Source organism: Canis aureus, chromosome 9 (genome assembly GCF_053574225.1).
Source record: "Canis aureus isolate CA01 chromosome 9, VMU_Caureus_v.1.0, whole genome shotgun sequence".
NCBI lineage: Eukaryota > Metazoa > Chordata > Mammalia > Carnivora > Canidae > Canis > Canis aureus.
In genome coordinates this window covers 25,965,112-25,978,493 of record NC_135619.1, presented here as the reverse complement: position 1 = coordinate 25,978,493, position 13,382 = coordinate 25,965,112, and the positions used below count along the sequence as shown (strand labels likewise).

The window sequence follows — 13,382 nt, the reverse complement described above, 5'->3', positions numbered from 1 at the left end:
GGCTGAAATCAAGAGTTTGACATTTAACCAACTGAGCCTCCCAAGTGCCCTGCTAGAATCTTTATATAGTCTCAATTTCTACCCATCAACTCATTAAGTCATCTGGCTACTCTGCTCAAAATCCTCCAATAACACCTATCTCAAGAGAAAACCCTAAGCCTTTACCATAGTTTGTTTACAGGACTCTACCTAATTCAGTCCTTGACGTGCCTAACCTCATCTCTTACAACCCTTCCCCACCTTGCTCTCTTGCTTACTACTACTGTGCCTTCTGTGCTATCTACTTAGGTCCTTTGTACCTGTTCCCTCTGCCTGGAAGAATCTACTCCCAGTTGACCTATGTCTTACCCTTACTTTATTTGGTTCTATGTTCCAAGACCTTCCCTATCATATCTGAGTAAGCATGCCTTATTTTTTATAATTATCACTGCCATACATTATTCGTCCATTTGTTTGGATATAACCACCACCACTCCACTTGCTTCTACACATCTACCCCCCAACCCCTGTGAGTGCATGAGAGCATATACACACACGTTTGCTCTAATAGGGCAGCCATTTTTCTTGCTGAATCCACTGCCTAAAACAGGGCTTGGCACATAGCAGAGCTCAAAAAATCTGAATGAATATGAATGAACATTTTGATATTTTATGTAAGCAGGATGGTACAAGATTCTGGAGCCACAATTCCCAGATTTGTAATCAATTTGTGCCCCTAACTAGCTATGTGTGACATGGGCAAATTATTTAACTAGACTTTACAGTTTCTTTATCTATAAAATGAAGATGGGATATTATCTGCCTCCTAGTGTTACAGGATAACATGAGTCATTTGAATCTTAAGAGGCTTGGAACATTGCCTAGTATTATTTTACTCATTTCCATGTGACTGTTCTTTATCTTAGTTCCAAATATGAAAATATTTTTTAAAAAAGAAAGGCATTTCATTGTTTGTTCCACTACCTATGATATTAAAGATGAACATGATTAAGGAAAAAATAAAAATAAACATAACTGGGGAGAAGTGCAGTAACAAAGAGCACCTTCCATTTTAGCATCTTTTTCTGGCCCAACATAAAACTACCACTGAAGAATTTCTCCTTATAAAATTATAATTTTTTGTATGTAAAGTAAATGGCTACTCAAATTATTTTATGGCTTTTGCTGAATTTCTCATCAGAAATAGTTCAGTGTTAAGTTTTGACTCAATAGAAGCAATTTCTCCACATTCATAGAAATTTTCCTCTACAATAGGATTCTGTCCTAAAACATTCTCTGAGCTGTTTAGATGTTTGCTTTGGAATAGGATGCTGTTAAATATGGATTATTAGCAATCACGTTTGTAGTTTAAAAAAAATTGAATGCAACTTCAAATCAACTTTGCAAAAAAAAAAAAAAAAGAAAGAAAAATGCTATGTGTTTTAGGGATAAGAATGATGGTGAAGTGTATACTATACAACTGACTCTTTAAGTTAGGTCTTTAATGATACCCTAGAATTTTAGGTGATTTTTTTCTCTCTCCAATGGCTGAAGTATTTGTTAGAAGAATATTTGAAGTATAACTGATTCTGGATTGGAGAACAAATTGTGCAGTATAACCTCCATTCAATCTCCCTCTTTTCTATTCATTGTATACAAGAGTTTTTTTACCTAAATGCTATTTAAAATAGAATGTATATATAGAGATGAGCACTAAAGAATCATTTGGATTACTTATATGAGTTTTTTAATATAAATAGATTTTTGTAATTTTTGCTACAAGTAACACAGGAAATAAACACTTCATTTTATGCTGATTAGGTGGTCCGGCTACAGGAATGGATGATTAAAATCATTAATAATAATACTGCTGTATGTGTCGAAGGAAAATTGACGTAAGTATAACATTTCGGCATCCTAATAAAATTTGTAACAAAAACTTGTGCATAAGAGGTAAAAAGAGATGCATCTTATTACAAAACAAAGACTTTGTAACAAGGTTACAAACTTAAGCCAGAAAAGTAAAAGACCTGTGCAGAAGCTGGCCATGTTGATTGTGACCAGATTTCTTGTTTTCACCTGTTTAAGTTACTTTTAGAATAGTAACAGCTCAGGCACCCCGGGTGGCTCAGCGCTTTAGCGCCACCTTCAGCCCGGGGTGTGATCCTTGAGACCCGGGATCGAGTCCCACGTTGGGCTCCCTGCATGGAGCCTGCTTCTCCCTCTGCCTGTGTCTCTGCCTCTCTCTCTCTCTCTCTCTCCCCCTCTCCCTCTCTCTGTGTTTCTCATGAACAAATAAAATCTTTTTTTTTTTAAGAGTAACAGCTCAAATTTGTATATAGAGTGCTTTATTTTTTGCAGAGGTACTAATAAGTGGACTGGTTCTGCTTAATTATATATGGTTAGTTAATATTTACTACATGCATTTCAGTCCAGATTCTCACATCTAAACTGGGACAACCAGATCTAAATTACTGATCCAGAAAAGGAATCAGAATTATTTAAAACTTTGCCATACAGCTACATGTTAAGTAATTCTTGGCACTCTCTGGTTCTCCCTAAAGTGAAAGCATCATCAGGTAAGTGGGCTTTGCCTAATTCTGCTATTCTATTTGCACCATTTTCTCTTTTTCAAAACCAGTTTCTTAGTGGTTAAAAAAAATGTTATAAAAGGTTGTAATAGGGATCCCTGGGTGGCGCAGCGGTTTAGCGCCTGCCTTTGGCCCAGGGGGCAATCCTGGAGACCCAGGATCGAATCCCACGTTGGGCTCCCGGTGCATGGAGCCTGCTTCTCCCTCTGCCTGTGTCTCTGCCTCTCTCTCTCTCTCTCTCTCTGTGTGACTATCATAAATAAATAAAAATTAAAAAAAAAAAAGGTTGTAATAATATAGGATATCACTGTTCAGGGTACTTACCCAGAAGTTTATAAGTTGACTATTTAAAATCAGTCTTGGGATCCCTGGGTGGTTCAGCGGTTTAGTGCCTGCCTTCAGCCCAGGGCGTGATCCTGGAGTCCCGGGATTGAGTCCCACATCAGGCTTCCTACATGGAGCCTGCTTCTCCTTCTGCCTGTGTCTCTGCCTCTCTCTCTGTGTGTCTATCATGAATAAATAAATAGAATCTTTAAAAAAATAAAATAAAAATTAAAAAATAAATGAATAAAATCTGTTTTGCCCACTGAATATCTAATTGTCTTGTGTGCATTTCCTTAATATGAGAGAGGCAGTTTGTGTTGCCTTTGTTGTAATACCATTGCTCTGCCTTACTAATTATATGGTGTGGGCAAGCTGTTATCCTTTTTCACTCTTAGTTTCTTCATCTGCACAATGGTAATAATGATATTACCTATTATTTGGGTTATTTTGAATATTAAAGTAGTTGATATTTTTAAGACTTCAGAACAGTGCTTTTGGAGTGCTATTTAAATATTAAATAAAAAAAAAAGCACAGATGACTGTCTTAAAGTATGTATGAGTTTAATCCCATTTGACCAAACAGTCATATTATGCTTATATTTAGTGTGTTTGTTACTAATTGATGAATTGGGAATGTTCAACATTTAATATATCTTTATTTTTTTTTTCCTTAAGATTATTTATTTATTTATTTATTTATTTATTTATATGAGAGAAAGCAAGTGAGCATGAGAGAGAGAGAACATGAGCTGGGGCAGGGAGAGGTGGGCAGAGGGAGAAGTAAACTCCTCTCTGAGCAGGGATCCCAATGTGGGGCTTGATGCCAGAACCTTGGGATCATGACCTGAGCCAAAGGCAGATGCTTAACCAACTGAGACACCCAGGTGCCCTCTTCTCTTTATGTTCTTAGCTTCATTTAAGAAAATATGAAGAGTAGATCTATGGGTTAGTGACTTGATCTTGCAGTTTGTCTTTTTCCCAATTAGAATCTCTTTTTGGGGGGATCCCTGGGTGGCGCAGCAGTTTAGCGCCTGCCTTTGGCCCAGGGCGCGATCCTGGAGACCCGGGATCGAATCCCACGTCGGGCTCCTGGTGCATGGAGCCTGCTTCTCCCTCTGCCTGTGTCTCTGCCTCTCTCTCTCTCTCTCTCTCTCTCTCTCTCTCTCTGTGACTATCATAAATAAATAAAAATTTAAAAAAAAAAATCTCTTTTTGGTACTTTTCAAAGAGGAAGGTAAAAATATTTGGGTGTCTAGTGAGGGTTAAAAAAAAAAAAACACAGATTGAGGGATCCAAACTATGTAACTGGATGAAAGCTAACACAGTCACAGGTATAGACTATGAGGAGGTGGACAGCAAAATCATTCTTTGGAATGGCATCAGATAAGATGAAGTTGCAAGCATTGTCAGCACCAGTTATTTAGAGAAGCCCCTAGCTTCCCTGCTGATAAATTTTATATTAGTGGTTTGGTTTGGCCACCGTACTGTTTCTTGGTACATACTCTAATGGATCACATAAGCCAGGCAGTTGAGTTCTGCTGCAATGTTTGGCCCTCAGATGTTTTCTGATTAGATGAATAATATTACTAATGTAGCTGGAGTGTGAATTTATTACTTTATGTTATAAGTTTGTGTACTTACATATGTCCATTGTGATTACTGGTAAAATGTGAATATTTTGGCCTTAACTAAGCTATTTTCTCCTAGAGACCTCACTAACATATATTGGCACAGTAATGTCATTATAGAACGGATTGCACACAACACACTTAGGACTTTATCAGGCAATATTTATATATTAAAAGGAATGATAGACCGGATTTCCATGAAAGAAGCAGGTAATCACTCTGATTATTAGAAATTTCTTTAAGTAAAGCAATTAACCATATTTCTAACAGTGATATATATTTTTCACTCTTAATTAGGTGTTTAAAAAATATGAATTAAAAAAATTGACCACATTATTTAAAACTATTTTATATGTGTTGATTATTTTTTTGTGTGTGTTATTTTTCTCTGATTTAATCACTCTTATTGACAGTTTAAATAAGTCCAGTGGTTTTTTTAATTATTCAAGTGAAATGTTGTTATATGAGGAATTGTTTTATAGGGCTATAATTTCTCTCATTTGTTGAACGTGCCCAACACAACCCCAGTCCTGTTATAATCTAATTTTCTGCCTATGCCTTGTACACAATAATGTGACTGAAGAAAAACACACCTGAGTATTCTACTTTAAGTTTGTGATTACCAGCAACAAGTTGTGGTCTCTTAGTGCCACTTGGTATCCTACCATGTTTCCCTATTGCATTCACTCTCCCATCCTCCTTGATCACTATTTTATTTTTACAGACTTTCGATACCTCCTTTTTTCCTCTCAGAGGAGAGGTGCTAGGGGGAAGGAGGGGAGCACCTGAGCGATAGAAATAATCAGATGAGAACCTCACTGTCACATCTACTGACGTGCTTGCATTTGTACCTGCTTTTGTTATGAATGAACTGTCCATGTTCCTGTCTATGTCAACCTCTCCATTTGTACTCTCCTTCCTATTTCCCCTCTTTCACTTAAGGATCTCACTCCATTAATTCTTCCTTATCCTGTCAAGACAAAAACAAAAACCCTTTTAACCTCACTTATTTCAGCCAGTATCTACACCAAAAATAGCTCAGAAGATTCTAATTCCTTGAATTCTTTTCCCATTTTTAAAAGATTCTCTTTAATCATGCCTTAAACTCCAGTTCTTTACCAAACGGCCATTATCGGGGCTACCAGTGGCCTCCACATAGCTAAACCTAGTATTTGCTTATCACAGTTAGTCATACTTATCTCCTTAAAATACTTGTTTCTTTGCCTTCTGGAATACCTTATTCAGATTTTCATGCTGCCTGACTCCATATTCCTTCTTAGTTTATTTGCTTATTTTGCTCTTTCCTCTTTGCCTTTAAATAATGGGGTAGACTATGGCTCTTTGTATATACTCAATGCTGTGCTGATTTCTTTTAGGCTTTAATCTCATCTGTATGGTGACAAATGCCAAATTTATATCTCTTACCAAAAAAACTCCACAAGCCATTCAACTCATTTTCCATCTGCCAATTTGACATCTCCACTAGGATGTCTGCAGGCATCTCAGACTTCACATGTTTAAAACCTGGTCTTCGCCCTGAAATCTGTATAGGTAACAGTCTTCCCCCTCTTCCCTTGTTTCCAGTGGCTAGCCAGAAGCCTTGGAGACCTCTTGAATCTACAGACTCTCTCACACCCACACTAGTGGGTCAGTATACCCTTTTGACATTATCTCCATAATTTATCTGGAAGCCAGGCCTCTGCTGACTTGTGTGGTCCAGACCTCCTTATCTTTTGTCTGAATCATTGCAGAATCCTAACTGGTATCATTATTTTATCACTTGTATTTCCATAAACTTCTCAAAATAGCAGCTAATACAGTCTTGTTAAAGTAAGTCAAAACCTGTGGTTCCCCTGCTATCTCTCTGTAGCTTCCCATCTCATCCAAAGTAAAAGACTAGGTCCATAAAATGACCCCAAAGCCTTATCATCTTCCATGTTCCTCTATACTAATTTTTCAAACAAGCCAAGCACACTCTTACTTCATACCTTTGACTTTGTTCCCTCTGCTTCTGGTATTTTAATCCCATATTGCCACATGATTCACTCCCTGATGTCCTTCAAAGCTTACTCAGATGATGCTGTTTCAGAGAGAACCTCTCTGTCTTTATAAAAATGCTGCCTGTTCCCTTTCTCCTCCCCCAGTAAAAATACACTACTAGCCTGTTGCTCTTTGACAGCATAATTTTTCTCCATAGCCTTGATGACCAACTAACAAACAGGATGTTTTTACTAATTGGTTTGCTTTCTGTTTCACACTAAAAGGCAAGTTCTAGAAGGCAAGAAGTTTTGTTTTGTTTTGTTAACTGCTGAATCCTTAGTATCTGTGACAGTGTCTGGGCACAAAGTAAGCAATAAGTATATATTTTTTCAGTGATCTAATGAACCAATGACATGTCTTTAAAATTATCAGCTTTTAGATAATCTTTTGTTTGTTTATTGTTAAATAGGATATCCATATTATCTCATAAGGAAGTTTATGTTTGGCTTTCCAGAAAAATGGAAAGAGCATATTGATCATTTTCTAGAACAGTTAAGGTAAAGTACTTCTTAACTTTTTTAAAAAGCAATTTTATTAAGGTATTATTTACATATGATAAGATGTACCCATTTTAGGTATCAAATTTGTGGAGCTTTTATAAATGTATCTGTTCATTTTGGTTTTAATTTCTTTTGTGGGGGGAATGCTAGTTTCTAAGTTCTCTGATCTTGGATTTTTATAAAGCAGTAATACTTTACTAGAATTTCTGTTGTGTGGAATAAATCTAAAAGGAAAAAAACACTGTTGACATTTTACAGATCATCCTCATTCACCCACCCTTTAAGAGGCTGTTAAACATGAATATAAAGTTCTTGGTCCTTTTTTCTTTCATTCATTCCTTCAATAGTTACTGTCAGTTTCTTGGCAGACACTGTGTTGCCACAGGAAAAGCAAAGAAAATTTGGTTAACTCTTGAGTTAAAGGAACTCATAGGAGATAAAGTGATCTAAATTAACTAATGACAATACAATTGTAATAACTTATAATGCAAGGGTGAGCAGTTTTTTCCTGTAAAGAGCCAGATAGGAAGTATTTTTATGGGCATGCTACCTCTATCAACTCTTCAGCTCTGCCTTTGTAATGGAAGAACAACCAGAGACAGTTCTTTTTATTTTATTTTATTTTATTTGGCATTTTTTTTATTGGAGTTCAGTTTGCCAACATGTAGCATAACAGCCAGTGCTCATCCCGTCAAGTCAGAGACAGTTCATAAATGAATGAATATGGTGGTATTTCAGTAAAACTTATTTCCAAAAATAGGCAACTGGCAGGATTTGTCCTATAATTATCTTAGAATATTAGCTTAGGTAGAAAATAAAAGCATAGAGTAGTAAACACAGGTTTTATTTGATTGTTTTGACTTAAGGTGTTACCCTTCAGTTCTTTGTGGGGGATAGGGTAGAAGCCATAAAGGCTTAAATAATGTAAGAGTAAAGGTAATCTTTGCTGAGGGGAGAAAAGCTTTATCAGAGGGACTTTATTTGTATGTTTAGTGTTTTTGCTTTTTGAGAAAAAAATACTAGAGGAAGAATACTATACTTGTTTTTAGGGCTTGTGAAAAGAAAAAGCAAAAGTCCAGACAAAAACAGAAATCTGGAAGATTTGACCCTGATGTACAAAAATCATCCAAAAGTAATGCAAGAGAAAACCAAACGGATGTTCTCCAAAGAGCCAGAACTACTTATGACGTTGATTGTTGTCATTTGGGTATGTTTGCTTTTTTCCTCCTGGTATAGTGGTAGATTCCTACGTGAGCTCCTCATTTATCTGTTTATAGTTTATTCTGTATTGAGTTTTTGACTTACCACTGCCCTAAAATTCTTATTTTTTAATACTTGAAAAAGTGCAGTACAGTCTGCTCTTAGCATTCAGCTTACTTCTTTAAATATTACCTTTTAGTTAATTAGAGTACCAAGAACACTGATAAACATGTCAGTGAAAAAATGACTGTTATTTCAGTTTCCTAGATTTAAGGTGTTTAGGCTACCAACCTAGCTTAGACCTGTATTATAGATGCCTATATTTTTATACTAAATTACATTTTTGTTAATAGACCAGTTTGCTTTCATGGAGGGAATGGCATGTTTTTTGAATGATCATTGCTATAAAGATAGCTGGCAGAACTGTTGTGTCAACTCTGTCAAAACTATAATCTGCTTCACATCCCACTCTCCCCTCTGCTGGAAAAAAATATGAACATTAACTTACTGCTCTTTCTAGATAGCATGTTTTGAAAATGAATTAACGTGGAAAGGCATCTTATCTTCTGTATAATAATTTGTTGAAATCTCCTTCTTTGTACTCATAGAACTGAAAAATGGTAAGCACAGTAGGATGCCAAGAACCATAAAATTAAACGTGTGCCATGGTAATTGCCAAAATAAGCCACCAGGAAGGCTTCCAGATGACCAAATAAATAATACTTTTCAAAATGGAGAAAGAAATGACTTACCTAATCAGGTAAGCTTTTACTGTACATTGTGATATGTAGAGTGGTAGTATGATGCTACTAAAAATGTTTGGGACCAAGTCAGAAATCATGAATTCTTTTTGGTAAATATCAGCCTTTTGTTAGTCTTGGCAATGTCTTGATACTTATTGTCTCAGTGTCTCATTGGAAGAGTGCAGTCAAGGGTGCCTGAGTGGCTCAACAGTTGAGCATCTACCTTCAGCTCAGGGCATGATCCCGGGTTCTGGGATCAAGTCATACATCAGGCTCCCCAAAGGGAGCCTGCTTCTCCCTCTGCCTATGTCTCTGCCTCTCTCTGTGTCTCTCATGAATAAATAGATAACATTTTTTTAAAAAGGAAGAGTGCAATCAATAATAACAGTTTAGCTTTTAGAGTAAGGCTTAAGTTAGATAAAGAGTGTATAGATATATACACTTGACATATCACAGGTATTAAATCAATAAAGGAAATCTCTAAGATAGTAGATACCCACATGGTGCTTCCAAAGCTTAAGCTCTGGCAAATGAGTTTCTGAATGCCTTCATTAATAAAGTATGAACTAAAAGTACCTATAGATATTTATATGCTTAATATATACTGTGAAAATACATGAGGTAATGTTTATAGGTAGTCGTTATTAAAGTAAAAAGCTATCTTTTTGTTTTGAAGGAATTAATTGGAAAGAAAGAATATGAAAACTTGTTTTCAGAGAAACTTGAATATTGCGAAAGAACAAATGAAAGGATAATTACAAGTCAGAAGCAAGGTGATATATCTTTATTGGTTTTGTAAGAAACAGCTCTTATTTGAAATGTTTTTAATAAAAGTTATTAAATTTCCAAATCTAAAATGGTAACCAAGAATTTCAATGATTATAAATGTTGGGTTTTTTTTGTTTTGTTTTTGTTTTTTTTCTTTTAAAGAATACCTTTTTTTCTTTAATTGAAGCATAATTAACATACAGTGTTATTACTTTCAGGTTTTTCTATATAACATGATTTGTATAATAAGATAAGCATTACTTTACATATATTTACTTGTAGGTTTGCCTGCCTTATCTAGGTACTAAATAATTTTTATATTTTTAACCTTTTTTTTTTTTTTTTAAGTAAACTATATACCCAACATGGGGCTCAAACTGACAACCCCAAAAACAGGAATCACATGTTCTATCAACTGAGCCAGCCAGGCACCCCTAATTTTTTTTAAATCACAAAACTATACATCATTTTAAATACGCTTTTTCAAATACTTGAGGTGATACATCTTTACTGGATTTATAATTTGCTGTACATGTGAAAGGTTCTGTACTAACTCCAACAACAAAAAATCCAAAAAAAATGAAGACAAAATTCTTGCACTTAAGGATTTTTTCCCACTCTATTCAAAGATAAGACAAGTCTGTATTTATAATGAAGGGCACATTGTCAAACATGGCATTATTTAAAAGTATTCTTGAAATTTGAAGAACTTTCATTTAGTTGAGGGAATCAGGACAAAGTTTGTGGACTACGCTGATTAGAAAATGGAATTAAAACAGGTAGTGATTTAGTTTGAATGAAGAAAACTTTCCAAGTAGAATGATATTAGTAAAAGTTGAGAATCAAGAAAATTGGAGAAATGTGGTCTAGTAGATCTAGAATACTGTTCAGATTTGACTACTGTGAGAGATTAGAACTATGTTGAAGGCCAGACAGGGTTTATGTGTACACTAAGTAGACCGTAAGAATACTTAGTTTGGTTGACATAAAAAATTATGTTTACAATTGAACAGACTGGTGCTTCAGGAAGACTAATAATGACAGTAGTGTTTACAAAAGAGTTTATGGGGGGAAACCAATATATTTTATTTTAGAAAAAAATTTCTGTGGTCTATTTTATTGTAGCTAATTTGAGATTTTGATCTTTGGTTTTGTCTTATGAAAAGAAAGAACTGAAGAATCGAATGTATCCATTGACATTCTAACCTCAAGGCAACTGTTTTTCTCAGATGAAGAAAGGAAATGTATGACTCTTAATCAGAAGGAAGTTTGTGTTTTAGTGACACCTCTTAAATCTAAAAAAATAATAGAACAGAAATGCATGCAGTATGATCTGTCCTGTGATACCATTAAAGCAGTAACAGATTTTGCAGTGCCAAAGCATCAAAAAGAAAGCAGATCACATTTAAATGGAACTACAAATTTGATTAGTAAGCCCACAAAGACCTTCAAAAATGCATTTGAGTATAGTGTGGATCATAAAAGTAAAAACAAGGAAGATTGCAATGAATGTCATTTACTCACTGTCAACCAGAAAATGAAAATACCTAGTCCTGAAAAGAAACAAACAGTCACCTCTGACTCTAAGAAAAATACAAGGTTGTTACCAAAATTGAAGAAAATAAAAAATACAACTGTGTCATTTCACAAGCATCAGTCCTCATCAGATTTGTCTAGTGAAGAAAGTGAAACAGAAAAGGGAATTAGAAAGAAATCTGGAATTGCTAAGACAACCAGAGCAAGAAATACCAAAGAAACAGTGGTTCACCTGAGGAAAAGCACAAGAGCTGCCACAAGGAAAATCTCAGTGATTTCTGAATCTGAAACTGAAGAAAGTGAAAGTGAATTTTATATCAAACAAAAGAAAGCTAGATGTTCTGTTAAAGACAGTCTTCAGAAATCTGGTATTAGGAATGAGTCTCCAATTATTGAGGCAAGGGGAACTGATGAGATAAATAGGCATTCCTTTGAATGCTTTCCTGGTCTAATTCAGGATGAAGAATGGAATAAGAAAGAATTACAGAAACTTCATTGGTAAGTAGTTAGATTGGGAAGTAGTAGACCACTCCGAAATATCGAGAGTGGTCACCAAACAGTTGAAAACCTAAAAATTCCAATGAAGAGCTGATTTAGTGACCTCTAATCATTAATAAGGAAGATAACCCAAAACTTTTGGAGAAAAATAACGATCTATACAAAGAATGAGGGAGAATACAGATAACTTCTAAGTAAGTACTTTGTGGCCATCTACAGCTTGCATATGAGTAAAGGAAAAGTTAATCTTCCTTTCTTCCCATTTAATGTTATAAGAGAGCTACCCTCTCTCAAGAAAAGGGCGAGGGGATGGATGTGTATTTAACTGGATTTTGGTTGTCATTTCATATTGTACATGTATATCAAGTGATCCCATGTATGGTTTATATAATTTTATTGGACAATTATACCTCAATTAAGGTGGGGAAAATTTTTTTAATATAGACAAATGCTGCTGTCTATATTATGATCATGATGTCTCAGATCATCATATTTTAAGAAATATTTTATAGTTAAATTTACTATTATGAAACCTTAAAACTGAATTCATACCTGCAGATTATTTAATACGGCCTTGCTCCCTACATTTCTAGACTAGAAATAGCTTCAAAAATTAGGTGATACATCCAAGATTTCATGGTTAGTGCTGCTGATAAACCAAGTATGACAAGAATTGGATTTGCCTGCATAGACTGGACAAGTAATTTGAATAGTGCAATAGCATTGGAAGCTAGAGCATAGTGAGCAATGAGAGTGAATGAAACAGTAAAGACAACCTAGGTGGACAGCACAAGAAATTGGCAGTGATAGGGAACAAAAAAGTGGATAGGTAATAGAAAAGTGTGAAGGTAAGGGAAGATGTATGTTTGATTGCTTACTTGTTTATAAGAGGACTCTAGTCAGAGTATGGTGGTGTGCTGATGGAAATGATCTCGTGGAAAGAAAAGATGTGATTGATAAGAAAGAAGATAGAAACCACGTTCAGTGATTCATTTGCTTGGGTACTCCCTAACTTTATAACACTTGGAATTCATTTTCAGATCTACCTTCTTGAAACACTCTTCTTGAAATTTCTGTGCCACTCTGTTCTTGTTCATTTTCCTAAATGTTCTTTCTCTGTCTTATTTTTAAGACAGAATTTTCCTTTTCCAAAGTTCTTGATTTTGGGTGCTTTCTTGCTATGATAATGTAGTCCTCACTGATCTATTCCCTCCAAGATCTAACTTCACTCTTTGAACAAGGATTTCCAAATCTATATTTTTAGTCCTAAATTTTTGTATTTAGATTTGTATTTCCCTTGGGAATAAATGGGTGGGTCATTCAGTTATGCATCATGATCTCAGAGTCCTGGGATAAAGCCCCCAGGTCAGTCTCCCCACTCAGTAGGAGCCTGTTTCTCCCTCTCCCTCTGCCCTCCACCCAGTGCTTTCTCTCTGTCATAAATAAAATCTTTAAAAAAAAATTGTATTTCTCTTTGCCTGTTGGACATTTCTTCATGATCTCACTTACAGAGATTGTAACTTAATATGTCAAAAACTAAACTTATTTTACCCTGCCAATCTGCTTGGCCTGACA

General features: G+C 35.3%; 1 protein-coding gene across 4 annotated transcripts in view; it reads left to right on the top strand.

Moving 5' to 3' along the window:
* The window catches only part of MIS18BP1 (MIS18 binding protein 1), a 47,235-nt gene that overhangs the window by 15,004 nt on the left and 18,849 nt on the right, over nucleotides 1–13,382 (top strand). For all 4 annotated transcript variants that reach the window (XR_013386152.1, XM_077909183.1, XM_077909182.1 and 1 more), the window contains 7 exons: nucleotides 1,801–1,874; nucleotides 4,602–4,732; nucleotides 6,972–7,059; nucleotides 8,112–8,269; nucleotides 8,871–9,022; nucleotides 9,682–9,778; nucleotides 10,940–11,807. Coding sequence is in view for 3 of the 4 variants with exons in the window: in XM_077909183.1 (XP_077765309.1) it covers nucleotides 1,801–1,874; nucleotides 4,602–4,732; nucleotides 6,972–7,059; nucleotides 8,112–8,269; nucleotides 8,871–9,022; nucleotides 9,682–9,778; nucleotides 10,940–11,807 (1,568 nt within the window). In the remaining variant the exon portion in view is untranslated. The remainder of the gene's footprint in view (nucleotides 1–1,800; nucleotides 1,875–4,601; nucleotides 4,733–6,971; nucleotides 7,060–8,111; nucleotides 8,270–8,870; nucleotides 9,023–9,681; nucleotides 9,779–10,939; nucleotides 11,808–13,382) is intronic.